Consider the following 18,296-nt stretch of genomic DNA (forward strand, 5'->3'; position numbering starts at 1 on the left):
TGTAATGTAATCCAAAATTTATGTTTGGATCAAGCATTTAGGCTCGATTTGTAATACAAACCCATTCCATTCGTTTTAGCTCCAACCCTCTTTTCTACCATTTCATATTTAACGTTTCTATTTCCATCTCACCCTCGATTCTTCACTTATCCTAACACCTTTAGATTTCCAATAATCTTGTTTACATTCCAGTTCTCCAAACAACACATTAATGATGTTATTATTTTTTTACATTGCTGCTTTGCTTTAGTCTTCTCTTTATTGCTCTTTTTCAAAAAGAAAACAAAAAAAAAAAGTTAATATCATTTTGTCCCCTTTTCGGGCTATTTTTCGGTTTTTTTTTTTTTTTTTTTTTTTTTGCTATAAGTTCAATTTTGCAAGAGGAAAAAAACATAAAACTAATTTCATTATTGGTCTTTGTGAATTGCGATTGGGATAAGGAGTTGTTTATCATAATGGAAAAAAGAGCACGCACATTTCTAAACCTCATCTTCCACATCAATCTTCCTCTTCGCCTCACAGCCTTAAAACTTCAATCTCTCTAATGTCATTTTCATCTTCCTCATGAAAAATGTTCTTTCCTACCATTCATTCAGTTTTGGCTTCTACTCTCTCTGTGATTTCTTTGTACACCCATAGAAGTTGAGGACACGAGCGATTCTCTTCAGTTCAAGGCCACATTGCCACCGCCTCCATTTTATATTTGCGGTAAACCTCTCGACGTTTGTAGATTTTGTATGGTTTCTGATTTGAAAAATGGGTTTTGAGTGCAATGGCGCAGTGGTAACTGTTCTAGTTGTAAGTGTAAATTGATGAATGCAATTTTGTTGATGTAAGATTCTCGATTTGTTGAGCATTCAGGATTGTGCACATGTTATGATATCAAATTTTGACAGTCTTACTGGGGCAACAGTGGCGAATTCCTGGAGACTCATTATCATTATGTTTTTTTTTTCGTTTCTCTTGGCCATATTATTGTATAAGAAAACAAATTTCAAGTTGAAAAACAGCGATATTAGTTTTAGGAAATTGAACATTTAGATCTTTGAAGTAAAGAGGTACCGGATATTTTTAGTCCCGTTCTTCTGCACATGACTCGCCCATCTTAATTTTGAAAGCCCTTGATTGTTCCTAATCTCTGCGCTAAATTCTGCATCCAGTTTCTTCATTTTACCTGCATTTTATTTATGGGGTAGTTTCTGAGATCAATATTGCTTTACACCTGTTTATGGTAGCTTAGCTTCATCTATCATTCCTTGTATACATTTGTCTGCGTGTAAGAGCTACAAGCTGTATTGAATAAAAGTGATTACAACATGGGGACGGAAGAGTATGTGTTCAACCTTAACTGTGAGGCAGGGATCGATGGAAAATTATGTGCTCTACCAAAACTTGAAAAGAAACAACGTAATCAGAAATTCTTTGGGAAAACCAAAGAGAAACCACAAAATAAAGTCGTCATGTCTCACTTGCCTTGGACATTTACTCCCTAGATTTCGCAATGTAATTGACAAATAGGGTTCTCCTTAAATATCAGTCCCCTAGTCATTGTTATAAGAAATCTTCCACCTTCTTAGGCATGCTGCACCACCCAGCAAAATCAAACAAAGTTCTTATAGGTTCAAACCAAAGATAAACCACAAAGAACTGGCATATCTTTCATAAAAGTTCCACGTAAAATAATCCCTGCAAATTTTGGGTACATGGAAGGATGTGTACTTTGATATGAGTTGATTATTCTTAGGGTTATAATGGCTAACATGGCAAAGAGCTATTTTACTGAATAATGACTAATGTGGCAAAATGCTATTTTATTTTACTTTTTGGAGCTTTGGCCTTTCAAGCCAGTTTTATGGTGGAGGTGAGGAGAGTTATATGCTTTGTATTAGGAGGTGTAAAAAATATTTGCAGTTTGGAGCCGTTTTTTCAAGAGTATAAAATATCCTTTGGGCTTGTGATTATGCTTATACAATTTATAGCCGATTTTTCGAGGAGTTTGGTCTCGATTTGGCCAGGCATAGAGGTTGTAGAGAGATGATTGAGTAATTCTTTCCTCATTCTCCTTTTCATGAGAAAGAAAGATTTTTGTGGCTAGTTGGGGTGTGTTTTATTGTGGAGGCCTTGGGGAGAGAGAAACAATAGAACTTTTAGAGGGTTTGAGAGGTCTTTGAGTGAGGTGTTGTCCTAGAATAGATTCAATGTGTCCCTTTGGGTGTTTGTGACTAATTTTTTTTGTAATTATACGCTAGGTTTTATTTTGTTTGATTGAAAGCCATTTTTGTAGGTCGCCTCCTTTTTGTGGGTTCTTCTTTTTGTAGGCCCATACATTCTTTTGGTTTTATGTTCATCAAGAAAAGAAAAATGAGAGAGAGAGAGTGACCAAAACCTAATTAGGAAAGACAATTTACCGTTAAGATATGGAATTAGAGAGGCCATTCTTTTGCTTCTCTATCGCTAAATTTCCTTTTCTGGATGCTCTTCCTTGGCCTTTATATGTGATTGATTATTTTGGACAAGAATTGGAATATAAATTGTTCTGGTTACCTCTTATTTTTAAATGAAATTATGTTTTCCCCTTTCTTCCAAGTGCCTTTGTCTTTTTGAGTCTCATTTGTTTCTGTGAGGCTTACAAACTAAGTCTTTTATCTTACCTTCCACTGTAGAACATGTTATGGTTCCCGACTACATTCAAAACTACTTCACCCTTAAATGTGTTGATTGAAAGCGATGAACTTTCTACAGATGGCAGAGCATGTGGCAGTCACACCATCACCATGTATCAAGCTGCAAATTTGGAGAACTCCATTCAAAGTGAAAAGCTCCACACTATGCAATCTCAATTTTGAAAGAGAACAGAGGTTAACTGATTTTGCTCATTTGCTAACTTTTAGTTTTATTTTATCTCAAGACAACCCTTCTTCCGTTTCCTGCATACATTTAATAAAGGCCCTAATTATGTTTTTTTTTGTTGAATATCTAGGATTCTTGATAAGGTTAGGAAGTGACTATTAAATTTTTAACTTATTTTTTATGTGCAATAGTGCTGAGAGGTTAGAGAGAAAATAAACTGAATGGTGTGTCATTGTGTCTCGATGGTGATTGTTTATGGTTCCTTATGCTCTCTTAATGAAAATGTGTCTCAAAAACAATTTCTTGCTTCTTTGTAAGCTTTGGTTTGTCTTAACAATAAGTATAAACTGAATGCATGGTTCTTTTTGGTTCTTCATATGTAGAAAGTACAATTTGATGTTCTTTCAATTTTTGTATTCTAGAAAATCCTCTTGTCAGAGCGATATGTTCATAAGGATTTCAACTTGGAGAAGGCGTGAGCTTGGTGGTCCTTGTGGCTCAAACTTAATTGTAAATCCTGCTCCCAGGAAGATCTTCAGAGAGCATGCTTACCTAAGGTCTTTGGTAAACATCGATGGAACAACAGCCTCCGAGGCACTTTTTATTGATCAATTGCTTCTGATGACCAGTATATTTCTAACATATATGGCTGGAGTAATACCTCTACCAAAGTCTAATCAACCTGGAAATATCAACTCTCATACCAATTCAGTCTCAGATAACCAAACCTTTTCTGGTAGGTAAGGGTGCACAGTTTACAAGTTTGAGATATGTTGTCGCTAACTAACATAATTTACTGTTTGCTGCATTGTTATTTGATGTGTATTATCTGCACTTTATGTCTGCTTCCTTTTATTTTGAGGTTTCATATTTTATTTTTATATATTTGTTGTTGCAGTGGCATAAAGACTGATGGTCAAATTAATCCGAAGCATGCATTAGATGTAGTTAAAGGAAAAATTTTGGATTGTCTAGATGCTTTTGAACGTAGGAAAAGTATGGAAAGCGAGGTATTTGAATTTACAGAATGTCATGCCAAGCGACCCCTAAGCTTGAATGCAATTGGCGAGGGTCCAAGGTTAAGATTGCTTTGGGCTTCTTTTCAACTGATTGAGGAAGAGGCAGGCATCTAACTGTACTGTACCCTCTTGTCACATTATATTCTGCATGTTCGTTTTAATCTTTGGGTGGTTGTTACTTGTTATGTAAATAGTTTATAAATTTGACATCATAAGATAAATTTGTATACTGGTGTTGAAACTTGTATATTGATGAGAAGAGGAATATATTTTTCCCTTGTCCTTTTTAGAAGCCTTCAACTACAAGTTGTTTTTGTTATTATATTATTTAAATAATAGCCTATTATTACAAGTTCTGTTCCTTACATGGGGATCTGCAAATTTTCAATGAGCTTTCTTGTGTGTGTCGTTCTTTTTTTTTTCCCCTAATTTTAAAAGTAATTAATTTATTTTTAAAATTATTATTATTATTATTATTTTTTTTTTAAGATGTGAAATTATATTATGATGATATCTTTATAAGTGCTTGCTTCCGTTTCTTCTTTTGTCATCATGAGCTTCTCCATCTCTCTATTGCTCTTGGAAGAGTTGGTTACAAAAAAGTTTAACCGAAGAGGACAAATTGAAAGCTCTAGTTTTGTCAAATTCTGTATTTTCTCTTTCTCCCTTCCTTTCTTTGAGAAGATCCTGTGCACACTGTAGCCACAACTCCCAAAGTAGGGGTTTTCACCCCATTCATCCAAAGAATTCAGCATTGCTTTTTAAGTATATGTCCGCTAAGTAGTTGAGTGGCAAGCATTCCAATGGACATACTGTATGAGCAATGGAAGAATAAATAATCTTGGTACTCTTTCTTTGAAACTACCTAGCCTCTAAGCTCAAATATAGGTTCCAGCTCTCAGTCTCACTTCCAGTGGGCATCCACCGAAAGCTTACTTTCCTTGCTTTCATGAGATTTTAGTTTACCAAATAATTTGGTCATCCTTTTAGGAAATTGAAGATTTTCAGAATTCAATTGCATAGTGCAAAATATTGCATCCTTTTAATTTGGCGTCTGTTTTGCAGGTCAACAATATTTCCAATGCTACTATTCAGAACATGGATGATTTGTCTAAAATATTTTCTGAATTTATCCAAAAATCCTCTCAGCCTGTATGCATGTCTTGGCTGAGAAACGAACTGTTGATGGAAAATAATGATTCTAGTAAGGTACTTCTAGGAATAAATTTTATCTTCTAAATGTGTTTTTTTAATCATTTTCTTGTAGCTTTACTAGTTAACACCCTTGCCTCTTCTCTTCCTGAATGTCTACAGGCATTTCTTTCTTTGATGTCTGAAAAATTTAAAGCAGAAGATAACATTTTGCCAGGAATTAAGAAGTCTGGCAAGCAAGAGCTGTATGCTGAATTGATGCACTTTCTTAGTTTTGGTGCTCGCAGGTATTTTGTTTCTTACTCTTCCATCACATTTGCGAATGAAAATGTGATATCTAGGCTATTCTCTATAGTCAAAGGGAAATCAGAATTTTACTTTGGTATTCTAATTCTTGCTTACTTGGTAGGGCTTCAATACCGTAAGCGTGTTTAATTTGTGGTCAGAATATTTATGTTATGCACAACAACATTTTCATTAAAAGAAACAAATGAAATGCACGATCTTATAAACATTATTTATAAGATATAAACGACTGATTATCGGTTACCTATTTAGTATGAAAAACAAGAAACATGGGTAAATCTAATGAAATATTTTACCAAAAAAGAAGATCAACTTTTTTGTGACTTATTATTATTATTATTATTTAGGAAACATACACCAATTCATTCATTATTGAAATAGATTACAAAAGAATATCCTATCAGAGTATAATTACAAAAAAAAAAAAAACACCTCACTGAGAAAAGAGGGTAGATAAGCTGTAATTACAAAATGGAGGAGATAAATTACTCCAAGATAAAAGCTAAAAATGATGTAGAATCAATAAAAGTAATGATGCGTTGGTGCTTATTTGAGAAAATTCAAGTATTTCTTTCCATCCATAATTTCCAAAAAAGTCTGTAATGAAGTTGCACCATAGAATCTCTTTCTCCTTTTAAACAGATGTCTGGGGAGGGATAAATGGAGAGTGAAGATAGCCTTTGGTCTTGTAATAAACCAGTGAAAAGATTCTTGTAGAAATATCCAAAAAGAGGAGGTAGGAGAGCAAAATACGAATCTGTCTCATAGTTCTTCATGCAAAGGTGACAGAAACTTGGTGAGATAGCTAGCCAAGGAGATCTTCGTTGGAGCTATTCACATGTATTAATGCAAGCATGGCTTAGCTCCCAAATAAAGAACATCACCTTTTTGGGATTATTACCATTTGGAAGATTTTGAGTAAATGTGAGTCTCTTAGTTAATGAGCTAGAAGGAAAGAGGTCGTGCTCTCCAAAGACCAAAAACCAAAAGTCATCCATTAGTTGTAACAAAGGCCGGAAGAAGATGGGAAAGCGAGGTTGATTACCAAATTTCCACCTCATTAAGATTTCTTATGAATAAATTCCATAATCTTGTAACCGGATTCCATACATCAACAATGGCAGCCTCCTTTTCCAGTGTAAGATGATAAAGAATACGATATTTTTGTTAAAGATTTTGGTTCCCCAACCAGAAATCCTTTCAGGATACAGTTCCCTTGCCAACTCTAAGTGCAGTATGATTATAAATATGATGCCTCAAATTTTCAACAGGCTTCCAGGGCCTTATAATGAAGACATAGACTTTGCTCCCAGCTTGTAGTTGAACTGTTGGTCAACAATGAAATATTTTTATGATGAATATAAAAAAAAAAAAAAAAATCCCAATCCTCTTCCTCAATGGAAGCTTGAATAGTAGACCATTTGAGCAGGTGGCATCATTTTTTCATTCCTATTATTATCCACAATTCTAAAAAGAGGAGATGGAAAAGTTGGTGAGGGAGATATTGGATGGGATTATGCAACAAAGCATCGGTTCTTTCTCTAAGCCTTGTTCTACTTACTGGAAAAAGGGATGGCAGGGTCTTGTATGGACTATTGTGCTTTAAACCAATCATATTACCTAATAAATTTCCAGTTCTGATCATGGAGGTGTGACTGGATAAATTGTATGGAGTGATTGTATTCTTGAAGGTGAACCAAGTCAAGATACTACCAGATCTAGCTAAAGGTAGGCGATGTGCATAAAATGGTTTTCAACACATGAAGGTCAGCAAGTTCTTAGTAATGCCATTGCAACACGCTTCTACCTTCCCGTTCATTATGAATGATGTGTTGTGGCCATTTCTACAAACCTTTTCTTTGGTTTACTTTGATGATTTTTGTGTACAGTGTTACCATTCAGGACCTCAAGGTTCACCTAACAGTTGTGTCAAAGGCGTGAGGGGAGCAAAGAATTGTTGCCAATACAAAGAAGTGTTAGTTCAGACTACCACAGATTGAATACTTGCACCATATTGTTTCTTCAAATTGGTGGCTGCTGGCCCTTCCAAGATCACTGCCATGAAAGAGTGGGCTATTCTAAGGAACGTTAGAGAGTTAAAGGGGATTTTTGTACTTTCAGCTACTGCTTTAGGACTCATCCCTTAACTCAACTACTGAAGAAGGGAAACCTTGTTTGGAGTGGTGGCCAGTAAATTGTTTTTTAGAACTGAAAGATACCATGGTTATGGTGCCTGTACTTGGTGGGTTTCCATATTTCTTTATACTATTTGTGCTAGAATGCTTTACATGTGGGCATTGTTGCTTTGCTAAGGCTTTGCTACATCAAATGGTAGCTTTTTTAAAGGTTATGGAAGTCCAAAAGTCCAAGAAAAATAGATATATTGGTTTGGCTTGTCTTTGCGGAGAGTTTAAACATAGTCAATAAGAGAACAGAAAATCTCTCTTTTGGACATTGAGTTTTTATTGTTGTTTGCTTGGGAGATGGTCATTTCTTTTCCATTGCTCATTCAATACAGAACATGAGGAGGCCATGCTTCATTGTTTCAGAAATTTGTGAGTTCTTAATTTGAATGCCGAAAACGATATTTACAATATTCTTTGTGGTCACAGGTTGAATGTTTTGGACATTGAAGTCTTGGTTTGGGGTTTATGGCTAGAAAGAAATCAACATGTTTTTGAATGTAAACATATAGTTCAAAAGGAAGATACAAGAGAGGGTAATCAGATAGTTGAGAGGAAATATTTGATCCATCAGATCTCATGCTTCCTCATAATGTTTTCTTTCCCAAGATCTTAGGTATTATTCTTTAGAAATTATCTTCCAGTTGGAAAGATTAATTGAGTTGGAGTTTTAACTGAAATATATACTGTGGCTCTTCGATGGAGGGATTTTTATTTTTTTTTATTTTTTTTAAAATTTTGTTTTCTGTTTTATTTTGTGTGTACGTGTTTTCTGGGGTGTTTCCAAGTTGAGGATTTTGGTTGTAGCTTATGATTAACCTTCAACTTCTCAATTGTTCAATGAAAGGTTCTCTTTCTTCTCTAGAAATAACTGTTTGGAGCCAGCTGGTCCATCAAATAAAAATTGGCAGGGAATATAATCGACTTAAGTAGACTAAATTGGAAACTAATGTCGTGCGAAAGTTTCCTTGCATGTTTCTTTAAAGCTTATTTGTTTCCGTCTCTCTGTCGTCTGGAAATTGTTCTCAGCTTAGGATATGATGGTTGTTATGTCACATGTGTAGTTAGTAGTTACTAGTTCTCTTATGTGTTTATTACTTGTATTACGTGCCATCTTTAAAGCCTAACAGGTGCAGCTTTGCTTGTAAATTGAACTTTTCATTTGTGGAGATTTTTGCACATTACTTTAAGGGAATGACTTATTATTTGTTTTTTAAAATATTGAAGGGATGATTGCAGATATAGCAATTAGACCAAAAGTGTTAACACATATAACACAATACAAAATAAATTGCAAATAGAGCAAAATTTAGATCTAGGTCTCATGGTTTATCAATGATATACCATATCGCTAATAGGAGTCTATCACGATAGACCATATCAATCACTAATAGAAGTCTATTAGCGATATACTCTATCACTGATAGATTTTGCTATATTTGCATTTATTTTAAAATGTTGCTACACACTTAATTATTAGAGCTAAAAGTGCTATCCATTGTAATTACCCAACATTTTAACGAGGGCTTAGACTTGATCCATTTAATTCTTCTATAACTTGTCATTTAACCTAAGAAGCATGGGTGAAAACACAAATGTAACATGTTGCTAAAAAAAGTAAGACATGGACACGTTGAGGACACTTTTTTTGTATTTGTTTTTACTTCCTCCCCTCTTTTTACATAGAATTTATACATATATTGCTATATTAATACTTATTTATAGATAAAACGTATAAATTTAACATAAAATGAAAATATAATTCATTAAAGACATGGAAATCAATTTACGATATTTAAAAACTTAAAAAGATATGATGGATTAACTTGAGTATAACTAGAAGAAGATGTCATTCTACTACTTTAAGAATAGGGCTTAAGTCTATAAGCGTGTTGCTATTTTCCCCTTATTTTTTATGTTAATTTTTTTCCAGTGCCCTGTCCAAGCTGTTTTCGAAATTAGAAAAAAGAACATTTAATTCAGTTGAGATCTGAGGTTCACTAAATTTCAATTTTTAAATTTCTTAAATTATATTTAATTTTCAGTTTGATCTATGTTAGATCTAAGATTTAAGTTGTTTGTTATTTTTAAACTTTTAATGTTTTGTGAATTTCTCTTTTTAATATTGTTTTCAATTGTAAGTTAGTAGTATTAATTAGGTTCATATCCTTGTCTTGTATAAGGGGTGAGCTACCATGAATTTTATGTATCACCAATTTTTTTCCTACTTCAATAAGAAGTTTGAATTTTACTCTCATTTTCATTTTTCTTCTCTTTGTTTAACAAACACTGAGATATTGATTTGCTTCTGTAGCATTTATTTTTTCCGTCAATTTCATTTTCTCAAAGTAGCATCACAACTACCTTGATTTTTGCAACAAATTCAAACATGTTTTTTACCGTGTCGGACACGTGTTGGAGCATGTCTAGACAAATAGGTATCTGACATGTGTTTGTGCTACCTAGCTTATAACGTGACCATTTTGGGATTGTTTTTTTAACAGGGATTTTTGCTGTTATGACCATAGCCTGTATGTCAAGCATGGGATTTCAATATTAGAAGATTTGCTGATAACCTTCGCTGATGGGATTGCAAGTATGTATCTAGAATTTATTTCTGTTGACAGCAGTTTCTTTGATGAAGTGGATAATATTGGCTTGGCATTGTGTACCCTATCGACACGTGCACTCCAAAGACTGCGTAACGAGGTACTATTTTTTTAACTTTTTGCCTGTAGTTAATGAGGTTGATGGATCCTTATAGCTTCTTTAATTTATTATTTTATGACAAATTTGGGAACTCCAAGTTTTATTTTTCTTACATTTTAGAGCCAAATAGTGAATCTTATTTTCCCATCTATTGTCATTTTGGAAAAAAGAAATAAGAATACTTCACAGTCTTGTGTTTGATCATTTTGTTCCTGCATAAAATTTTACTCTAGCTTTATTAATGTCTGCAATTTCACTTTTCAATGTTATTCTGCTTTGAAGATCTATGAAGAAAATCTACTGGAACACAATAGTTCCCCCCTTTAGTTGGAGGAAAAGTTTTGGGAGCTTAGCCTTGCAATGGACATTACTTATTTGCCTATATTTTTTAAATTCCCTTGTGGAAGTCTCTAGGTGATTTGGGGACTGGTTGATTTTTTTGCATAGGAGAGGGAGGACGTGTTACAATAATATGAGTGGTATTGGTTAAAATACGAAAGAAATACGTTTGTCAGATTAAAACTGATGGTAAACAGAAAAGGATGATTTCAATTGTTCAAGATTGCATTGTATAGTTTTGTAGCAGGAATAGACTGCTCTAGTTTAACATTTTCTTTTGCAAAATTATTTGCATACATTGAATAAAACTTAAAGGGTGAATCTTGTTGATAGGTGGCTATGAACCAATGGTTGTATCAAAACATCGAGGCAATAGTATCGATGTATGAAGACCGATTTGATCTATGCACTCTTAGTAGTCAACAGATTGACCTACCAGGCAATAGACAGGCCAATATTGATAATTGGTGGATGAAACATATCCTCAGAAGAAGAGAAACTTTGTCTTCTCAGTTATATTATGTTGTGATATGCTCCTTTGCCATGCCTGTAAAGCGGACCAAGGAGTTGAGAGCGTTAAGGGGATGGTACGTTCTTTCAATATAATCCGTATAATTCTCTAATTTTCATGCATACTTCTGAAATCCAATTTTGAGGTGGACAGTCACTTTTCTGGTTACAGTTTCTGAAATAGCTTTAGTAGGAGCAATTTGATTGACGTTGATATAACAGGGATTAAATATCAATATTGTTGTTTTAATATTAATGTAACATGATAATTGAACTAACAACTAATAATTGAAGTTTGTTGGGATCACCTGACGGAGTACGGAAGGAGTTATATTAGTGGGAGTGAATGGTAAGATGGAGTAGTGTTATGGGTGCAAGGAAAACTGAATAACTGAGGCCCTGTTTGATAACTCCTTTGTGTTTGGTTTTTGTTTTGAAATTAAGCAAATTTCTTCATTTGTTATCAATCTTTTACCAATAGTTTAAAAAATCAAGCCAAAATTTGAAAACTAACAAAAGTAGCTTTTAAACATTTGTTTTTGTTTTTGAAATTTGACTAAGAATTCAACCGTCGTATTTAGGAAATATGCAAATCATTATAAGAAATAGAGAGGGAATAGGCTTAACTTTCAAAAATATAAAATAAAAAAAACGAAATGGTTATCAAATGGAGTCTGAAAATATCCCTTAAACTGACTGAAACTATTTATCAGTCCAGGTTGAAAACGATCGATTTGGTGGTTTTTGTTTGAAAATGAAAAAAAAAAACCCCAAAGAACTTCAGTCGCATTTGGGTTTAGCTTAGCAAAAGAACAAACCGGATAAAGCAAGCTGAAGGATATTCACACACACATACTAAAATTCAAGAGTTATATCAAATAACATGGTCTAGTTGGCGTGAAATTGGAACTAGTATCCACCATGCCACGAGTTCCCAATTTGTGAGTGCCTGCTTAGCAAAACAGTGAACCACCAGACCTTAGTTGGTTCGAGCTTCGAGATGGTTCTGTTATATACCTATAGTGGTTCAGTTAGGTTCCATGTATTTCTTAATAAATTTGGCATTTCGGTTTCATGTGTCCAAATTGATTACAACCCCAAGTAGTGTTCTGAAGGGGAGGTAGTTGGAGTTGGGAGGTACCTGGCGTTTCGTGGGCCTGTACGGCTCAGAATAATATAATCTTGAGAGGATTTCAAGTGATGTGCAGTCTCTCATAACTCATAAGGTTCCATGTTTCTCTTAGGCATTAGTGGTGAAGGGATTTTTATTTATTTATTTTAAGCTAAAAAAAAAAATCTTGGGTCTCATTATACTTGAATGAAGCTTATTTTCATAGTTTGGATCATTTTCTTGTGGACTTTATTTTCTGTACGCTCCTGTGTTCTTGAGAAAATTGTTATTTCATTCTTTTCTCAAGGAAAGTTCAATTATTCATTAGAAAAAATCTACTTTGGTCCATACGTATTCTCTCTCTTACTTTTTCTTCGGTACAATGACTTGCCAAAGGATGAAGAGTCATCTCATTAGTATTTGCAAATGGTGTTTTTTTTCCATAAAGATATATTCGTCTTCGGTGGCTTAATTTAACAGAATCTTAATTTTATGAGTACTGCAGGAGGTATTACTTCAGCCTGTTGATTGAATTATCCGACATTACGATGCCGTTGATAAGAGTAGTAATCGATAAAATCAGTAGTGGAATATCGTTCTTTCTAGTCTGTCTGATTGGAAGATCTTTGGGCCTCATCTATACAGGAATCAGGCAGTCACTAAGGTGGAAATGAAGGTTTGATAGTTCTGATTTCTATTTGGTTGTTTTACCATTATTTTTGCATCCTGATTTTTTTTTAAACAATAATTGTATCAACTTGAAATTTGGTTTAGAATTTATCAATTGCAATCTGAGAGAAGAATGTAGTACATTTTTGCTTCTTATCACATGAATTCTAATGAAAATCCATATAGCAGATTGAACATGTGATTTTTTAAATCTTTGAAGGTTGGATTGCATTCATCCTTTTTTCCCCCGGAGAAAAATTGCAAATACCCATTAGAATTTTTTGAATTGATAAAATTCCAATAGTGCTACCATGTGCCAAGCTGAGAGCACCGAGTTCCGATACGATTGAACAACAGCTTCCATATTTAGCTTAAGATTACCCTATAGTTTAGAAATAATTAAAAAAGTCTTTGTTATTTTGATAGTTTGAATTTCATCGTTGGATAAAATTCCATAGATAGTCCATGTGATTTCTATCTATGGTTTGATATGCTCTGAAATCAGTCTTTGTGGTTTGATAAGATCCTCATAAATAATCTCTAATTTTTAAATTTTTGTAATAATTTGATCCCTATCTGAAAATTGTTACTATAATTTAATGGGTTTTCTTACATATGTATATGGAAAATTTTCGTAGGTAGAAAAAATGTTAACTATTTACAAAAATAATAAAAAAAAAAAAAACCACTTATAGAAGTTAAAATGATTAAATTTTACTATTTTGTATAAATAATTTTCCATATTTTTTTATTTTTAAAAATACCCTATGTATATCAATTATTTGATCAAGGACCAGATGTGTTTATAAACTACAAATATTAAATTGCATGATAATATTGACACAAAATTTTAATAGGATTTTTCATGGTAGGAATTAAATGATACAAAATTTTAAAATATATATACTAATGTAAAATTTTAAATTACATGGACTAAATTGTTAAAATTTAAAATTAAAAATTCAAAAAGACTGAAATATATCTTAGCTTAAAATTTAATTTGCAAGTGTCCAACAGTAGGAATGCAAGTGACTTGGTTCGATTGGATTTCTAAAATAAGTTAAAACCTAAGCTGACTAATTAAGGATATATCAACCCTGACCAAGCTATTGATTTAAGTATTAGGTGGTCAGAGTGGTTTAACACGAACTAGTTGAGCTATACACATGTCGGGCAGGATCTAGGCATTAGGATTTTTTCCCCTTAAATCACAAGAACCAAATAAAAAATATCATATCATTAACTTACAAATAACAAATGAATCACTTCATTAATCAAATAGACGATTAATGATATTTGAAATAATCAGTCTCAACCAAAATTTTAATTTAAATGGGTATGTTATCCCCTTTTATCCATTCTCATAAGCGATCACTAGGCAAATTTCAGATGTTAAGAACCTTAACCCTTGTTATTGCAAGCAAAAAACACAATTTAAGTTTAGATAGGTATATTCCTGGCATTTTGTCCTCGAAACGAAGAATAGAAAGATTGCTTTTTGCTCGCTTATTACACCACTAAATCTTTGATTAGAAACAGAATCATCATGTGGCCGTGGCTTTCCTTCTTTTACCTTTTTCTTTGGGTGCTCTCATTTTGTTCAGAATCCAAATACATCTTCATATCAGCTAATCAAAAGGGGATCATAGAGATTAACTGAGAAGTAACCCATTGCCTAAAGAGAACGTTGATTGCGATCTTCATGTACAAGAGTTTGAAGTGTTTTTCAGCTACTGATTCTTTGAACGGCTTGTCCCACCTTATAAATTCCATGAATTATCTAAAACTTGAAAAAGCAAGACCAAGGAGGGCGAGCCACTTAAAATGTGGCCTGAGTTTAATCATCGGTTGGCTTTAGCAGCAGCTGCAGATGCTGCCTCATCCAATCCCATATTTTGTAACTCTTTCAAGAAACCATTGAAATCGGTGTCGCTGATCTTATATGGGCTGTGGAGCGGTCCGGGAAATGAACCATTAGATACTTCTTCCCTGTATTCTGATAAAGCTTTGTTGATGACATCTCCAATTTGAGCAAATTGCTTACAGAATTTCGGGGTCACCTGTAAGGGCATGTGCAATCCAGGAGTCAAAACGCCTTAAAACAAACACAGAAACTTAGACGAAATGAAGGTGCATCCTGATGGTGACCTTAGCATGATGCGGATGTTGAAGCATGCCGAGCAGATCATGGTAAACTAGCACCTGAGTTGAAGAAATTAATTAGTCCAACTGCAGAGGATATGCGACACTATGGTTGTTGTCAAGTAATCAAAAACAAGGTGAGCAACATAACGAAACAACCTTATCAAACAAGTATCAATAAAACTAACATTTCTGTTTAAGAGAAGAAGAAAATGAAAAACCAACAAGTTGCCTGAAATATTTAATAAATCATAAATCCTTCCTCTTTATTGAGTGAAATGCAAGGTCCATTTTCTCCTTCATAAGCTCCTTCCAATATGCGAGAGCAGCATTCGAACCCAAATATTAACAAATTGCTATTTCACCTCCATGACTTGTTAGCAAGTGTACTGTTTACCAGTAGAAATATTTCGCTACTCTTGAATATGTCTTCTATGTTCTGATGCGTCCACTCTCTTTAGGGAATCTCAAAACAATTTAAACAGTTACAGTCCATTCTGTTCCAATTTCATTGTGCTAGAATTGAAGAACCATAAAAGAGGTCATTTTCGAATACCAAAAAAGGACAATCTTTGATGCTTCTCTCATTGGGAACTTGGGAGAGAACCTCCAATTCCTGAACTCGGGTAAAGAAATAGTTTGAAGGTATAATTATATGCTAGATCAAACAAAGAGAAACAAACAAAAAGCTCAAGGAAAGGAAATATGGTTGGCAGTTATGTGTGTGTGTGTGTGTGTATGTACAGATGGCATATATGAGGATATCTGTGCAATCAACTAACTTGTCCACTACAGAACGGCCCTGCTCCAATGCCCATGGTGGGTATACGGAGAGCAGATGTAGCTGCAGCTGCAACTTCTGGAGGAACACATTCTAGAACGACAGCGAAACACCCAGCTTCTTGTAGAGAGATTGCAGTTTCCACCACCTGCAAAGATGCACTGTTCAGCATAAAAGGTAAAACGAACATGATAAGCTATGCAACATAACAACAGAAATGGTGTCCCCCGAAACAGCTGCAAACAGTAAACTAAGAGGAAGAGACCAGTAGAGGAGTGGGGGTGACCTTAACAGCACTGGCGATATTCTTCCCTTGAGGTCTAAATCCTCCAAGAACACTAATGGCTTGTGGAGTAAGTCCAACGTGCCCCATTACCGCAATTCCTGCTTCAACTATAGCTCTTGCTGCTGTTATTCTAGAATGTGCACCCCCTTCCAATTTTATCGCATCCATTCCCCCTTCCTTCAGAACTCTTACTGCCGTATCAACAGCCTGTCAATAATAGCAACACGGTCTGAATCATTTTAAAAATTTGAGGTGATCGTCAAGTGGGAAGGAATTGATTTGTTCAAGGTTTTGACATCCTAAAAAGCAAGGTTGCTCACACGATTCAATTACATCCACCATCCCCACTCGAGTTTCCCATCAAAGATTAATTCTTATGTTCCTAAACTAGCTTTTTTCTGAGCTATCAAAAAAAATTATTCCACAAGATTAGTTCGTTCATGTTTATGTTTTTTCCCCTTTAATAATTAATATGGGAATCAACTTTATTGATGATATGAAATTACAAAGAAAAGGGTCAAAAGCCCACTTTCAGCCCACTTTCTAATGAAAAAGTGGAGCATTTACACCAAGTGATGGTCGTGAAAACAATAGCAACAAAAAACCAGTCAGGTAAGTTCAGGCTGTTTATGCATTTTGAGACAAAGATGAACTAAGTTACTAAGAAACTAAATGAAACATATTTTGATATGAATTTAAGATTCCCATTTTCAGTCATTTAGATAACTCCATCAACTAGTAAAAGTAGACATTCTCACAAGAGTTTGGAATTGGTTTTATGGTTTACATTTTTAGTATGGAAACAAATGAATCCCTTAGATTCCTATAAAGCCCATTCAAACATCAAGTTTTTTCTTGTACGGATGACCCATTCTCAGCCCCCATCCCAAAAAATGAAATCATTTTGTGTAGTACAACGTTTTATACAATATCACATTAAGGCTGGAAGGTCATACATAGTAGCCCTAAAGCGATGATCATGTTTATCACGATTTCATTTTTCTTCACTCTACACTAATATTCATGGATTATCAGTACAAAAATCTAAAAAAAAAAAAAAGAAAACAGACTTTCTCTAACTTGATATGAATAAAACCAGACGGCTGTCATTTCATCAAACACCTAAAAGGCAAAAGGGAAAAAACCTGTACAGAGCTGGATTCATAAGTACCAAAAGGCAAATCACCGACCAAAAGTGGCCTCCTAGCCCCACGAGCCACAGCCCTACAATGAACAAGCATTTCATCCAAGCTAATAGGCAACGTAGTGTCGTAGCCGTGCACTACCATGGCAGCCGAATCGCCAACCAAAGCAATATCAATGCCGGCCATGTCCAAATGGACTCCAGAGGGATAATCATAAGCAGTGACCATGGTGATCGGTTCACCTTTCTTGTACTTTTGCCTGAGATTGGTGAGAGTGACTCTGTGGTTCGGAGTCTGCGACGTGGGGCCGCCGTAGACGGCGTTTTCAGGGACATTGCTCATGTTACGAAGCGTTTTGAGGAGTGGTCGCGTTCTGGTTCTAGATGCAGCCTTGGAGAAGAGGTTGAAGATCGCCATTGATGGAAGGAAACAAGGAAATAATACGAAATAGGGCTTTTCCTTAGAATTGGCGCTTCACAATCTGTTGCTTACTCCAATTAGTTTCAGGTTTACAACTGATGGAAACTCTGACGCTGCTGACACGTGGCAACTTCACGCAAATCTTCTTTATTTTTTTTAGCATTACAACTTTCTAAATTTGTTTTATTTTCATGAACTTCCTAATCATTTTTGGTAGATAGTAAACACTCTTTCTATTTTTATAGAAGATTTAAAAAATCAAACTAAATTTTGTAAACTAAAAAAATAGTTTTTAAAAATTTATCTTTGTTTTTTAAATTTAGCTAAATATTCAACCATTATACTTAAAAAAAATATATAAATCAAGAATTGAGATGGAAATAGATTTTAATTTTCAAAATTATCAATCTTCAAAGATAGAGAGAAAAAGTTGTTCCAGAAAAGTTATGTGAGTTTTTCTTGTGAGAAAACTCTCAATCTTCTTCCTCCACCTTAAGACTTTTCCTCTTAACCAAAATAGTCGGAGTCCACCGCTCCTAGGTTCTCACCCTGAGAATATCGAGGACTCCATTGTGGTTGTGTCCAGGTTTTTGTTTGAGGTTATTTTGAAGAAAGTCTTCAAAAAGGTTCGTATTCGTTCGAGGAAGGATTCGTAAAGAAAAAGGTCTTCAAAG

At 34.4% G+C, this 18,296-nt stretch overlaps 2 protein-coding genes across 5 annotated transcripts; one reads left to right on the forward strand and one right to left on the reverse strand.

The window, feature by feature from the left end:
- Positions 1 to 414: 414 nt before the first annotated feature.
- On the forward strand, positions 415 to 13,323 carry LOC120086352. 4 transcript variants are annotated; one of them, XM_039042965.1, is made up of 12 exons: positions 415 to 708; positions 2,664 to 2,858; positions 3,273 to 3,590; positions 3,749 to 3,971; positions 4,935 to 5,078; positions 5,184 to 5,308; positions 7,940 to 8,010; positions 8,358 to 8,421; positions 10,015 to 10,219; positions 10,892 to 11,145; positions 12,685 to 12,855; positions 13,069 to 13,323. In XM_039042965.1, exons 2-11 carry the CDS (start codon positions 2,728 to 2,730, stop codon positions 12,851 to 12,853), a joined length of 1,704 nt encoding a protein of 567 aa, XP_038898893.1. In that variant the 5' UTR covers positions 415 to 708; positions 2,664 to 2,727; the 3' UTR covers positions 12,854 to 12,855; positions 13,069 to 13,323. The 4 variants fall into 4 exon arrangements, with proteins under 4 accessions (XP_038898893.1, XP_038898892.1, XP_038898894.1 ...); XM_039042964.1 differs by lacking the exon at positions 13,069 to 13,323 and having other exon boundaries at positions 12,685 to 13,050; XM_039042966.1 differs by lacking the exon at positions 13,069 to 13,323 and having other exon boundaries at positions 416 to 708; positions 2,743 to 2,858; positions 12,685 to 13,050.
- An 846-nt stretch (positions 13,324 to 14,169) lies between these two features.
- LOC120086354 (3-methyl-2-oxobutanoate hydroxymethyltransferase 2, mitochondrial-like) lies at positions 14,170 to 17,744 on the reverse strand. Its single transcript, XM_039042968.1, has 5 exons — positions 17,203 to 17,744; positions 16,058 to 16,264; positions 15,773 to 15,919; positions 14,997 to 15,050; positions 14,170 to 14,908 (listed from the first exon to the last, which is right to left on the reverse strand). Exons 1-5 carry the CDS (start codon positions 17,617 to 17,619, stop codon positions 14,690 to 14,692), a joined length of 1,044 nt encoding a protein of 347 aa, XP_038898896.1. The 5' UTR covers positions 17,620 to 17,744; the 3' UTR covers positions 14,170 to 14,689.
- Positions 17,745 to 18,296: the final 552 nt, after the last annotated feature.

The sequence above is a fragment of the Benincasa hispida genome, chromosome 9 (assembly GCF_009727055.1).
Source record: "Benincasa hispida cultivar B227 chromosome 9, ASM972705v1, whole genome shotgun sequence".
Lineage (NCBI taxonomy): Eukaryota > Viridiplantae > Streptophyta > Magnoliopsida > Cucurbitales > Cucurbitaceae > Benincasa > Benincasa hispida.